Source organism: Phragmites australis, chromosome 4 (assembly GCF_958298935.1).
Source record: "Phragmites australis chromosome 4, lpPhrAust1.1, whole genome shotgun sequence".
NCBI classification, from domain to species: domain Eukaryota; kingdom Viridiplantae; phylum Streptophyta; class Magnoliopsida; order Poales; family Poaceae; genus Phragmites; species Phragmites australis.
The window spans coordinates 17553565-17568014 of record NC_084924.1 but is presented as its reverse complement, the minus strand read 5'-3'; the positions used below and the strand labels follow the sequence as shown (position 1 = coordinate 17568014).

At 43.5% G+C, this 14450-nt stretch overlaps 1 protein-coding gene across 3 annotated transcripts; it reads left to right on the top strand.

The window, feature by feature from the left end:
* The first annotated feature begins 2325 nt into the window (after positions 1 to 2325).
* Positions 2326 to 13537, top strand: LOC133915849 (uncharacterized). 3 transcript variants are annotated; one of them, XM_062359209.1, is made up of 9 exons: positions 2326 to 2631; positions 3129 to 3333; positions 3413 to 3508; positions 3643 to 3726; positions 4050 to 4210; positions 11888 to 12005; positions 12374 to 12509; positions 12775 to 12953; positions 13051 to 13537. In XM_062359209.1, exons 2-9 carry the CDS (start codon positions 3130 to 3132, stop codon positions 13288 to 13290), a joined length of 1218 nt encoding a protein of 405 aa, XP_062215193.1. In that variant the 5' UTR covers positions 2326 to 2631; position 3129; the 3' UTR covers positions 13291 to 13537. The 3 variants fall into 3 exon arrangements, with proteins under 3 accessions (XP_062215193.1, XP_062215191.1, XP_062215190.1); XM_062359207.1 differs by having other exon boundaries at positions 2327 to 2631; positions 3120 to 3333; XM_062359206.1 differs by having other exon boundaries at positions 2327 to 2631; positions 3116 to 3333.
* Positions 13538 to 14450: the final 913 nt, after the last annotated feature.

The following is a 14450-nucleotide window of genomic DNA, read 5'->3' as shown; positions in this document are numbered from 1 at the left end:
GATTGGTAGTATCGTGTGGAACAACAAAGGCTGTGAATCTGAGTATTGTTTTGGAATTCATGATCATAATGTGGTTTTTCCTGGGTGTAATGCATAAGGTTAGGAGCAACGTTCATCTATGCTTCACCTTCTAGCCATCTATGATACCTAAGTTTTATTTTTTTCTGGTCTACCACCGTGGTATTGGTGGAAGTGTTGAAAACTAGATGATCGGTAGCATCGTATGGAACAACAAAGGCTGTGAATCCAAGTATTTTCTTAGAGTTCGTGATTCACCGTGCGGTTTTTCCTTGGTGTAATACCGAAGAGGTTAGACGCAAGGTTCCATAATGTAGAGCCTTCTAGCTACTTATAATGGTAAGACTTTATCTTTTTTCCATGGACCAGTGATATTAATGAAAATGTGGCTTTGAATCAGTGATTCACCTTCTAGCCATATATAATGCCAGGACTTTGTCTTTTCCCTGTCACCCACCGTGACGTGATGCAAGTGTTGAAAAGTAGGCAATCGGTTGCATCACATGGGACGTCATTGCCAACTCAAGGCTTTGAATCATTTGTCCACTCGTGCCATGTCCATTGTAGGCGAAGAGCTCTTCCAAATTTCTCAAGATCTACGATGCCCAATCCTCCTACCAGTAAGATGTCCACATATGAGTTGCAACTAATGAAGAGCTAAAGTGTATCATCATTAATCACTCTAACAATTTTCTTCCTCTATATAGTTTCTTTCTTTCCTTTTTCCTTTTTCAGACACTCACCCGTTCTCCGCCTGCACCTTCCTCTTCTGGCGGCGGGCAAAGGCGCACAATGGCAGTGGAGAAGCGGCGCGGACACAGGCGCGATGTCGACGGGATGTCCGGCATCGTCGAACAACGTAGCAGAAGTGTTTCTCACATGTTATTCAAAATATGGATACGGTTAAATATTAGCGGTGCGTGCTTTTGACTTTCCACACGGTCGACCATTTTTGAAAAATTAAGCTTAATTAAGCTATCATAATTAATCTCTTTCCCCTTCACATGCGAGCAAAACAAGCGGCTATGAGTCCACTTAACCTCCACCTAGACCCACACATATTGTTTAAAATATGGACACAGCTAAATACGGCCGTGCGTGGTTTTGACTTCCCGCACGGTCGGCTATTTTTGGAAAATTAAGCTTAATTAAGCTATCTTTTTTGGAAAATTGAAGTTAATTAATCTCTTTCCCTTTCACATGTGAGCAAAACAAAGCGGCTATGGATCCACTCAACCTCCATCTAGGCACACAAAATGTGTTTTTCCATTTTAAGTCTTGTACGTGCATATAAAACCTAGTGCAAGTGTGAACACAGAAAAATATGATTTAATAAACTTTGAACGTTTATATTTATTCAACCATATATCTGATTTATGATCTTTACTATTATAATTATTACATTTTTATTAACAAAATAAGATTTGTACTACTTATATTTTGACGTAAAATTCTCAGAGACACAAGTTGCCTACATCATAATTAAAAAAATATCAAACTGATCCAATTAAAATACTTCAGTGTCTTACCAAAATTACCTGCTTCAAATAATTAAAAAACATGCACTTATTTAGCTTAGATATTCACTCATTTTAATGCATGCTCACCACCTATTTACACAGTTCATACTCCCTTTACGTTGATGTAAATAGTTCACTTACTCACCTAAATTATGTAAGTAACCTTTTTAAACATAGAGAGTAAATTTTTAGAAATTGTAAGCAAGTTATAATGAATTTGGAAGCATTTTTTTCAACTAAGTTGTTTTTGAAAAAAATCATCCAAATATACTAAGTAAGGTCTAGTTTTGAAACATTCATTGCAAAAAACACAATAGTATAATCAGATTTTAATTTGAATGCTTGATTGGAAAACTACAATATTTTGCAGTTTCTAAATAGCGTTGCATGTGGATAACATCAACAATTTTATTCTTTTTGTTTTTCACATGCATGCAACACCACAAAACAGTACGAGCCTTAGCGCTTGCTGTGTTGCACCATTAACGTTGTGCGTGAGACAAAGCGGAAGCATGATGCGATCGTTGCAAGATGGCTAAGCAGACGACGATCCGAGCATGCATGCCATGCAACAAATGTATGCGTGTTCAAAATTTAGTTTTTTATTTTAAAATATATAAGTTTTTTTACTATATCTTTTGTGTCAAAACAAGTCCTTTGGTGGGCGAAGTCGACGAGAATTCCTTTTCTTTTTATGAGATTTGGTCGACTAGAATTCTTGTGATGCACGAGCCAACTTCACCCGCCTAAGCACTTGGTCCAGAGAAAATCTAGTTGCTGAATGGGCCCGGGCTGGCCGCAGACGATGCCCGTCTCGACATCCACGAGTCATCGCTTCCGCCACCCATCTGCGCCGCCGCGGGTTGGCCACCTCACCCGCCTCGTCTGCTTCACTACCAAGACCAGGGAAGGAAGAGAGGCCGCGAGACCAACCTTGGCAAAGGGCGGGCTTTGGCGGTTTGGCTTCGGCTCTCCTCTCCTGCAGCTTCAGTGCAGGGGCTCTCTTCTCCATTCTTGAGGTCGCTAACCGCGCCTCGTCTGTTGGCCGGTGAGCTTGGGATTTGGTTGGCCGGGGAGACAGACTGGGAAACAGGTATCATTCCTCTTCTTCTCTTGGGTTCTTATTTTCTGAAAAGATTTGCGTAATTCGAAGGTTTCTTGTAGGGGGCGCAAGTTCGTCCCAAATTTCTATTCGTTTTCCACTGGTTACTCTGCAATGTAGGTTTAGAAATGCGTAAGTTTTGGCCCAATTGGAGAACTGCACGAGTTGTTTGCAGTATTGGTGCCGTGATGGGAATAGGGTATGAATCCTCCAATGGGTACTGGCCGTCGGGGGGCAGGAGTTCAACATAGTTCATCGTTTCTTTTCCAATTTATACCTACTGCTCATTTTGTCGACATTGATAAAGTAATAAATTAAACTACAATAAAGAATTTACTTGTACATGATGTTAGATGTTTTGGCTAGGCTTTTATGGGGAATATTCTTTAGGCGTCTAGTTCCTGGCAGTACACAGAACAAAATTTCACTCATTTATGCACAACATTTTCTTGTTGCTGGGAATGGGATGTGCAAGGAAGGAATTTCAGTATGCAACAAATGGCCCTGTCTTCGTTCGCCATCACATCTCCATCGTCACACAACAATACCTTATCGGCGCTGCGTGCTCTTCATTCCCAAAGATGGCACACGCGACGCATTCGCAGCCAAGTTCGGGCACAGGCACAAGCGCAGTTGCAGTATCGGAAGCTGGGAGATTCGGACCTCCTTATTAGCGAGGTCACACTTGGGACAGTATGTACACAACTGGAAACGGTTACTCCCTTACTATCAAATATTGTTTTCTATGTTTATTAATCATTTTTCTTTTCAGATGACTTTTGGAGAACAAAATACAGAGAAGGAAGCACATGATATGCTCTCTTATTCTTTTGATCAAGGCATCAATATCCTTGACACAGCAGAAATTGTTAGCACATATTACTCCCTTACTTTTGTTAACTATTTTCTTATCTTTTGTTCAATTATCATTGAATCCATGCATAAGTCATTGATCTACCTTTTCATTTCCAACTTTCATTCTTCCTTCCTTTTTGCCTTTAGTACCCAGTTCCAGTCAACAAGGAGACTCAAGGGAGGACTGATCTATATATCGGCAGGTGGATGCAATCTATGCCACGAGACAAGGTACCCTAAATAGCTGCTATAATTTTATCTTATACTAAGTCAATTTTGGATTGTCTGCAATTAACTCTGGCTAACAAAAGAAGTGTAGGCGTGAAACTAAAAAATGTTTAAATAACTGGTTGTTGTCTATACACGGCTAATGATTCTTACCCAGGATACTGGCTTCCATCCTTGAAGTTGATGCCAGTGTTTAGGGTGTAGGGGACATAATTATACTGCTCAGTTTTTACAATAGATAGTCCCTAAGTGTCCCACTCAGTGATGACATGTTTAAAGGTCTTACTGACACATGGGCTTGTCTGGTTTGTTTCTGTGCATTTTAGGTAATTTTGGCCACCAAAGTTGCTGGTTATTCAGAGCGATCCACTTTTCTTCGAGACAATGCAAAAGTGGTGCGTGTTGATGCTGCCAATATCAAAGAAAGTGTTGAAAAGAGCCTTAAACGCTTGTCTACAGACTACATTGATTTGCTTCAGATACACTGGTCAGTCTCATCTTGATTCACTTGTATGGCTGTATGCCTGTCAGAAAGCATCATTAGGTTCACTTTGTGTTGTCAGTAGGTTACCAGCATACATTCCAACATTCCATCTAACAAGGGTATGCATTTTGTTCCCGTACAAATAGGATATGCATTATGTCAAGGTAAAAAAAAAAAACAGTGCATGTATTGATAGGACTATAGGAGAAGATAGTTTTTGCCTTGCATCATGTAAACCAGGTCTGAGGAATCATATCCAGAAGATGCCTTTTTTCATTCTCATTCTTCATATAAGGTTCAGCAGCTTCTCTATGTTTGCTTTGTTGGGTAATAGAAAAATATTTTTTTAGATCAAGAAAAAAGAAATCTAACAACTAACAAGTATACATTAACTGAATTCTTCAGTTTGAGTTCCTTGTGGTACATACCGGATACATGACGATGTAAATTTCAATTTATTTCTAACGATGAATACATGATAGTTACCATATCCGGGTACCCCAAGGTTTCCTGCGATTCTCGGGGCATGTCTCTGTCTCTAAGAAGGAGATTCCTGGATGAAAGGAAACTAACCGTAGGCACCTAAGACATCCTATAAACAGGAATGTTTGTCTCCAAGAATAGGAAGGAGGACTCTAGAGGATGTACGACACCCTTATGTATATACGGAGCTAGGGGGTCCTGTGGAGGAGAATCGAACAAGAGCCAAAAGAAGTCGAAGAAGTCGCTCAAGCCTTTCGACAAACTAGAAGACACCCGAAACCGAGCAAGGAAATCACCGATTAGATTTAGATCCATCTAGGTTAGCCACATACCCCTTGTAATAGGCTCCGGTCAATACAAGACAAATAGGACGTAGTGTTATTATCCTCAAGGAGGTCCGGACCTAGGTTATTATCCTCAAGGAGACCCGAACCTTTATAAAAACTCCCATGTGTTCTCCTGTGATTTGTTTACTGAAAGTATCCCGTACCTCTTCAACAAGTTCGTTAGATCGGCGGTTCACAAATAGTCAACAGCTGGCGTTAGCCATGGGGATCATGACAGTAGGCGTTGAAGAATCTACACGGAACATGCTGTCGGCGTCACCTAAGCATTCGTTGAGAATCGGTTTTTCGGATAAGGGGTTCTACGACAACTTTACCCCTTTTCCTTGCGACCCGGTGATCGATTGGGTGAATTTTGACGATGAACTTTCCGGTGACGATTCAAGCGATAAGGTAAGTCGATTAATGGATCAATGCGCCAAAGATCTATATTACATCGATTCAGACACGCGGAGTCTCGACATGGCAGTTCAGCACCAACCAAGTGAGGAACCCAAGAGCTTAAGGATCAAGGTAGGTAAAAAGCATCAGTCGTGACCGCGATAACAGGGCCTCGAGACGCAAACCCAGAAACTCAAGGCCTTGGCTCCACGACTAGTTCGGAGCCCACGAAACAACGCCTACGCTACCCAAAAGTAATAAGGGTTGCTGCTTATCGGCTTAATGTAGTCTGTGTCGTTTATGTTTAAGATAATATGTCTACATAGCTCATTTGTCATCAATAAATTCTGTAAGTCCCAAGTGTAAGTGCTAAGAGTACCTTTCTTGTAACAATAAATATCATATTGCCTAAGAGGTTGATCAAATTCCTTTTCTACTTTACTCATGTTTCTGTGCACCATCACGCCCGACTAGTGGGATAAGTCGCTTCTCGAGTCCTTCATACCCAACGCACACCTGGGGCGGCGAAAAGTTTTATCAATTCAAAGGCAACATGAGCTCTCTTTGTGTTATTGCGTTTTTATTATTTAAAATGCCTATCCAGAATCCTTCTTTCTGAGTAGATAGTCGGGGGCTTAATAAGTACTGGGCTCTGGAAACCGAAAACAACATATTGTGTACCTTTTGAAAGCAGATTCTAATGAGAAGAGAAGGATCGTTGCGTTGCGAACTTGGGGTTGCGAAAAGGCTCCTTATCGCGTTCCACGAGTGACTGGTTGCTACAATGTCTCCCACTCAAGCGAATCGAATGCTGGTCATAATAAGCGCTTCGACTAGTGATCAACGCATCCCAAACTAATCGAAGGAAAAAACCAATAAGAAGACCATGCTATGCTGTCAAAAGAGTCCAGCACGAAGTACTCTCATCAAGTGTAAAAAGCGTTTAAGTTTCCAACTAAACCAAAAAGAGCTACCAAGTGTTTTTACAGACGCATGTATAGAAAAAGAGAAAGACCACAACGAGGGTGCGTCCACGAAGGCTTTGGCGGCCCCCGTCGCCTCTTCCACCCTTTACGTCGAGTGCTCCTCCGACTTCTCCTCGAAGCCCTCCTGGAGAACGTCGGCGTTGATCTCTGGGTAGTGGGCTTTAGGATAGCCAAGGTAAAGGTCACTGCTTACTCTGTGCTCTGCTGGGACTGGCTCGAGATGTGCTCTGTCACCTTCCCTCGGAGTCCCCTGAACGCTTTGGCGAGTCTGGTCACCCAGATGGCTAGTCCGGTGGCGTCATCACAGCCGTCAGCCTTCGCCTGGATCTCGACCCCGGCAAGTGCCTCCTGGAAGACGTTTAGGGCTGCGACGAGTTGTCGACGGGTGACAACATCTTGTTCTCCTCCTGGGCCACGACTTCTCGGGCAGTAGAGAGTACTATAGTGTAGCATGTTAGAGTGGTATGGTGGAAAGATGGCAAATCGGGAATACTAGGAGACATACCTTTGATCTAGCCTTCCAGTTCGGCAATCACCGTTTCCTTCTCGGCGGTTGCCTGGGAGAGTTAGCGCAATGACACCTTCAAGGGTGGCCACTCGGGTGGTCGCCTTTCGGGCCTCGTTTCGAATTCTGTTTAGCCGCACCGCGTACACCTGCAAGATTTTAGGTTAGTACCTGTCATTTCATCGACTAAATGGTTGTTTTTCTGGAAAACTCTTACCATATAAAAGGATATGAAGACATTATCCGGATTGCAATCGGGAGGACCTTCAACGATCTCCCTCCAGGTCAAATTCCAAGGCAACCCGTGCACCAAGTTCGTGAGAGGAGCCAAGGGAGTCGGGAGATCATCTTCCTGGTCATCAGCGGTCGACGTCGGGGGCTCGCTAAGCCTCCCCACATCTCCTCCGGAGGAGGTCATAACTAGGGCCTAAGAAGGCTGAGGCTCGGAAATCGCTGGTGGCTTCGAGAAGCCTGCAAATGAGAAAATTCGAATAAAAAACTCCTATTAACATAGGAAAGCGGTCTACAATGCTTACGCATACCTGGACCGTTTCTTGACCAGGGAGGGCTTCACCAGGATCAAGAAGGACGCTAGCCTCTTGAGGGTCTTCTCGGGGGCGCTTCCATCGGTTCCTGAACCTGTAGGAGTTGAAGGAGCCCTGCTTGATGAAACTGTGGGGACGATGGCCTTCCTGTGATCCTGGGCAGAAAGCTAAAACACACCCAAAGTCAAGAATAAATCGGCTGCAGAGGCTCTGGGTAAAATCTCAACTTACTAGGGTCGAGGTCATCGCTTTGAGTGCTTGCGTCACAACCGGACCCCCAGTTGGTGGGACTAGCGTCGAGCGACAAGAACTAAGGGGGCTGGAGCTGTTGGCGTCGGTGGCCTAGAATCGGCCGCCAGCGAGTTAGCCCTCGCATCGTCATGCCCCTACGGTTCTGCTGCGTCGGCAAAGGATGGGGCTTGTGATGACGCGCCGTCGTGTCTGGTCCCGCTTGGGTCCACAGTGCCCGTGATGACAATGTCATCCGAGTCTCCAGCTTGGGCCCCTGCGTTCTCGGCCTCCGGATCAAGCAACCTACGCCTGGGAAGCTGTTCAAGCCTGCAACGGCCATCAACATGGTGACAAATACCCGAAAAGATATCAAAATCAAAAAACGAGAATGCTTATGAGACTTACTGACATGCTCCTCCTTTGGGCATCAGGATCCATCTCTACGATGGGGACCGGGACTCTCGAGCGGCCAGGGGAAGGGATTGCCTCAAAAAGAAATTTGGCCTTCTTGTCGGCAACCTCCGGTAAGAGCACTACGAGCAGAGGCAGTTGACTGTGAAGACTAATTTTGCAGTACTTTTAAAAAATGGCCACTCAGAATTGAGGAGTACCTTTCTCACCTTCTCAGGCTGGATCCAACTTGACCGGAAATTGCCAGACGTCGGTAATCTTTGACTTTAAAGGACTTAGGCGGCGCCAGATGAGTCCATGGCAACGTCACGGGGTGTCAGATTCCCCTCCTTCAGGTGCCGGATTTCTCCGATAAGGTTCCGACGAAGGGCAGTCATCATCGGCTCTTCCGTCCAGGCGGGCCTCGACAACGGCGGCAAGCACCGATAAGAAAGCCCTGACAAACTGGGTTGGCAGTAGAACCACTTCTTATGCTAACCCGACTAGGAGGATTTGGCGACGAAGTCGATGTATTTCGCCAACCTACCCTCCTAAAGCCAGAATCCAGTGCCCCTGGCGACCTTGTTCTGCAACCTCTTTAGTACGTAGAAGTAGGACTGTCAACGAGCCGAGCTCGAGCGAGCTTGTCACCTCAAGCTCGAGCTCGGTAGAAACTCGAGCCAATTTCGAGCCAAGCTTGAGATCTATCCGAGCCTATAGACAAGCTCAAGTTCGGTTCGATTGAAGCTCGTCAATGCTCGAGTTTGGCTCGTTTAAGCTCGTTTACACACAATCATAGTGGAGAAGCAAGAATATCTCATGTCTTAGTTGGAGCTTGAAGCATAGATTCATAATAGAAGTACATGATGGAATGTATGTCTTAGTAGGAGTACATAGATGCCAAGTTAATAACAGCAAGCATGTCTTAAACAGTACAAATTCCACTTAATTTCACTACAACTTACCGTACATTCATTGAAGAAATTCCATAGTAGAGATTTCTTTTTCCTCTTGCTTTTAGCTGTATTACCTTCCTGAACATCCTGAACCTTGCCTTCTTGCCCTTGGTTCTCTACCAATTGTTGATCTTGTTGGGTAGCTTGGTGACTCAACCTCAATAGATTGTTCCATTTGAGGCATCTACAAAAATTATTACAGTGCCATCAGAAATTATGTGAATGCAAAAAACAAAAAATATTGATCTGATATTTAAATCGATTTGTTCATACCAGCAACATTGTTCCTGCCACCCAGCAGCAAGAAATCTTTAATAATGCTGAAAATTTACTACCTATGAGTAGCACCATGTGAAATATTGATTCAAAATTCTCATATCTAGATCCTAAGAAAGTACACACATTATTGGTCCTCTGTTCCTAAAGCAAGCACACGTATCTGAGATCTTACTATCTCAGTTCCTAAAGCATACATACACCAATTTTTTTTGAACTCCAATAGTTCAATCCTAGGATGTAGAATAAGATCAGGGAGCACGAGATGGGGAAGTGAGCAAAGACAGGTTAATTACCTTCAAGATCTTGTTGTCGTAATGTTGATGTCGTGCTGCCGTGGAACAGGAAGGTGCACAACGGACTTGTGTTCTTGGAGCTTCAGGGCGGGGGGCGAGGGATTCTACACTCCATGGTGGTCGGTGGCTCCAGCCTTGAGCCTTGGCTAGTCACCGACTGGCAGGGACCCCAGGATCTCTGGAGAGGCGATTGCCGATGGGGTGGGATTCGTTGGAAGATGGCCGGCGAGGATTGAGCGCATGAGGAGGAGAGATTGGGGAATGGGATTGGATTTGGGAAGGAGGTGTGGTAGTGGACTGACTTGTGGGATAGCTATGCACAGTCTCCTGCTCAGGGGGTTCGATTTTGGTGAGCCACGGAGGGAAAATAATTGAGGAACGTGAGCATTGCACGGGCTACGAAAATAATCGAGTATTAACGAATAGCTTGAGATCGGCTCGCAAAAGCACACGAGCTTTAAGGCAAGCTCAAGCTCGGCTCGATTCTCAGAGAGCCGATCTCAAACCAAGCTTTTAGCGAGTCGAATTCGAGTAGCTCACGAGCCTTGAGCTTTTTTGACAGCCCTTCGTAGAAGTGTACCTGAAGAGGTCGAGGGACGGGCGGAAACTAAGGAAGGCCTGGCACAAGTGCACGAAGATGTTCAACATGATGATCAAGTTGGGGTTGAGATGGATGAGTTTCAGGCCGTAGAAGCACAACACCTTGAGAAGAAAACTGGAAGGGGGGAAGCGGAAGCCACAGCGGAAGAAATCAAGAAAGAACACCGTGCTATGGGTGTCCAGGCTCGGGATCGTCTGCCCCGCTGCCGGCATGCAAGGGACCAAAGCCCGAGGAAGAATCACCTCATCAATCTCCGCCTTCTCCAAGGCCTCCTCTGTAATGTCAGACTCTTGCCACTCTAGGATTGCGCTTGTAACTCATCGGCGGAGTTCTATTTCTCGATCTTCTTCTTGCCCACGGTGACGGAGAGATTGAGGGAGTAGGGTTTTTGGGTTTTTTTTTTTAGGCAGGGGCGCAAGGAGAACGAAGAGTGTGACGAAAAGCAATCTCGATGATGGTAGGATGAACGTTAAAGTGGGCTCTCCCTTTGCCTTTATATAGAGTGAAGGCTCCCCGGAAACGACGCTTCGGCTGACGCCGTGACACGACTCGAGGCCATGATCTCCAGTTTTATTGTCACGTCGCATTTAATGCTTGGTGCATGCGGGGCAGTTGGCGCCGTACTCCGAGGAGTTTGGCTCATCGCACTGCTATCGTAATCATGATACTCCGACGGGAAAATGATTCTCACCACTACCCGAAATCTCCGCTGCGACGATCCAACTTTCGAAATCAACCAGTGACAAGCTTTTTTCCTTCCAAAAGGCGAAGCAAACAAAAAACCAACTCAGATGGAACACCTTCTCGAAGACTCTCTGAGGTCTCGGAGGCGTTTGGAATCCTGAGTAAAATATCAAAAAATCTGGTTAGATCTTTCACCCTAATTGGGAACCTGAGTCTTACTCGATGATGTGGTCGGACAAAAAGACTTATCCATCGAAGCTTCATTTCACGTACTGATGGGGGTCTTGACGATGAATACAAAATAATTATCATATTCGGGCACCTCAGGGTTTTTCGTGATTCTCGGGGCATATATGTATCTCCAACAAGGGGATCCTTGGATGAAAGAAAATTACCTGTAGGTACTCAAAGCATCCCGTAAACAGGAAGGTTTATCTCCAAGAACGGGAAAGAGGACTCTAGTGGACGTACGACACCCTATATAAAAGTCGAACAAGAGCCAATAGAAGTCGAAGAAGTCGCTTAAACCTTTCGACAGCCCAGAAGACACCCGAAGCCGAGCAAGAAGTCACTGAGTAGGTTTAAATCCATCTAGGCTAGCCACATATCCCCTCGTAACAGGCTCTGATCAATACAAGATAAATATGATGTATGGTTATTATCCTCAAGAAGGTCCGAACATGTATAAAACCCCCACGTGTTCTTCTATGATTCATCTACTCAAAACATCCACTACCTCTTCAACAAGTTCGTTAAATCGATGGTTCACAAATCGTCAACAATTTCTTTTCACCCTTATTTTGTCATCTAATATAGAACTACAGAGTATGTATATTTTTCGTACATCAGGTTTCTTTTGAGTGCAGTTTTGTCAGTAATTTAACTACTCGTATTAACTTTTTTTCTGTAGGATCGGCTTCCGTTAGATTGATATATCTGATTTCTAATTTAACTCAATGAAACAAACATTTCTGGGTCCAAAATTTTGCTTTATATTTTCAGGCCAGATAGGTATGTGGCACTATTTGGTGAATTTAGTTACAATCCAACCAAATGGAGGCCAAGCATCCCATTTGAGGATCAACTGAAGGCTTTCCAGGAGCTAATTGACGAAGGAAAGGTAAGATTTCTATAGTTGATATTCTTATACGAGCAAAGTAGTAATAACTACACATTTTTTTCCTAGTAAGGGAAAATAAGACAATTAAGTAGCTACATGTCTGCTCTTGATATGGAACCAACTTGCAACATGAGCTGGTACCTATATTTTATAATGATATGTTGGATGATATGATTGGCATCTTATAACAGCCATATAACTATATATAAGTATTCTACAGAAAAGACAGCTTATTATAATTCAATTATTGTTTAGGTAGAGGCACATTAAGTAGTTTCTAGTTTTTGTCTCAGGACTGGCAACTCATTCAGAAAACAATAAAGTCTACCAGATTGTTAATCATTGTCGATTTACTATCTCTGTTCTAGGTTCGCTATATCGGTGTTTCCAATGAGACCTCATATGGAGTAATGGAGTTCGTACAGGCTGCAAAGGTTCAAGGGCTTCCAAAGATTGTGAGCATTCAGAACAGTTATAGTCTACTTGTGAGATGCCGCTTCGAAGGTGAAACATATAGCTTCAATCTATCGACTTGATTTATGGAACTCTCCTAGTCATGCCCTCATTTCTGAATTTAGTCAGAGTGATTGAGAATTTCTTTGCTTTGTCATTCAATTTGAAAGATTTATGCCATTGGGTAACAGTTTATTTTGTAACATATTGCTTGCTTTATGCTTTTTGGGTAACATGATTTATGCCCCCAACTCTTTCGAGCATACCGGTGTGGCTAATATGCTGGCTTTTAACCACATGTTTGCTTTTATCACAGTTGATCTTGTTGAAGTTTGCCACTCAAACAACTGCAATGTTGGACTGCTTGCCTACTCCCCATTGGCTGGTGGTGTTCTCACTGGGAAGTATCTTTATGCTAACTCTGACAAAGCAAAGAGGAGCAGGCTAAATCTCTTCCCTGGATACATGGAGCGCTACAACGCCTCATTGGCTAAAGTATGATATTCTACAACCAATTTGTTCACTTCCCAATTGTACGAATCTTAGAGTGCTGGTTGCATTCTAGTTACTATGGTTACCTTTTTTTTGGCAGGAAGCGACGAACGAATATGTAAAGCTTGCCAAGAAGCATGGGCTAACTCCGGTCCAGCTTGCCCTGGGCTTTGTGCGTGACCGTCCATTCACAGCTAGCTCCATCATTGGAGCAACTACCATGGATCAGTTAAAGGAGAACATTGATGCATTTACCAGTGCTCCACGACCTCTGCCACAAGAAGTTCTTGACAGCATTGAGGATCTTTTCAAGAGATACAAAGACCCAGCAATCCTCTAGATGTTTATTCATCAATTTGATGCAAAGAACCAGCACTCATTAAAACATACAAAGACCACACAGATAGATTATCATTTATGATCATTCAATTTCATTCATGCTGATACAAGTATTTATTTGTCTCCATTGAATTTACAGTTAGATACTTAATACCATCACCATGACTTTTTTGCAATGTGTATACAGAATTTAAGTTTTCGTACTTAATGCAAGTGCAAAGAGAGTCCAAGAGGAAGACATTATCTTATATCTCAGTAGTTGTATTCTTTTTTCCTCATCCTATTTGGAACGCAGGAATTCCTTCAAATTTGTATGGAGAAATGCAAATAGGGATGGCTGAGCTACTTACATTACACTAAGTTTCTGATTTGCTGGAGCTGCAGCGGCAGTTCATGACCGTGCTTCAGCATGTCGGGTGCGCAAAGGTGCATGACTTGTTGACTTGAGCACACTTGGCGGCTTGCAACAATATAACTTGCCATAAGAAATGTTTGCATTGTAACGTAGGTGTAAATCTGGATTTTTCTTATGTATTGTTGGGCTGTAAGACGACCCAAGGGAAAATAGATAATATGATAAAGGCACATAGACATATTTAACAGCGAAAACCTAAACCTGTTTAAAAAAACATGGTTCCCCTTGATAGGAAAAAAATTAGTTGGGATTGTGACTGTTTGCTGCGCAATTCTGGTGCGCCTGGAGTGATGCATGCTTTGAACACAAGAAGCTTGGGCACCCAAACAATTGTCTTCTTTTTCGCTCGTCATTGGATTCAATTTTGGCCGCACCTAAAGTTTTCAACATGGCGCATGGTGGACCAAAGCTTCAAGATGTTTGGAGGTCTGATGGTTGCTGGAAGAGTTTTGCTGCGCAGGATGCGATACAATTTTGTTTGCGACCTCTACTGGAGCTCGTTCTATTCTAATGTCATTGCAGTTCGTTGCTCTCTTCTTTTTCTTGTTTCCGTTCCAGTACGTTCCTCGTAAGTCACTAGGGCGCTTGTATCCTAATGGATGCATACCCCTTATTCGAAAAAGAAGGGAAAATCTAGTATATGAGAAGAGTTACAAGCAGGGGATGCTACAAAAATTGTTCTTGCCCTGGGCAGTTACAGGTGGTTGACAAGGACTCCAAGTTGAAAAAGTACTCAAACCCAAGAT

Excerpts from the sequence above, each read along its gene's own strand:
- LOC133915849 (XM_062359209.1), top strand. The coding sequence starts at position 3,130 with ATGCAACAAATGGCCCTGTCTTCGTTCGCCATCACATCTCCATCGTCA. Across the intron at positions 12,510-12,774 it reads TGTGAGATGCCGCTTCGAAG|TTGATCTTGTTGAAGTTTGC; the intron begins GTGAAACATATA and ends CTTTTATCACAG. Across the intron at positions 12,954-13,050 it reads ACAACGCCTCATTGGCTAAA|GAAGCGACGAACGAATATGT; the intron begins GTATGATATTCT and ends TTTTTTTGGCAG.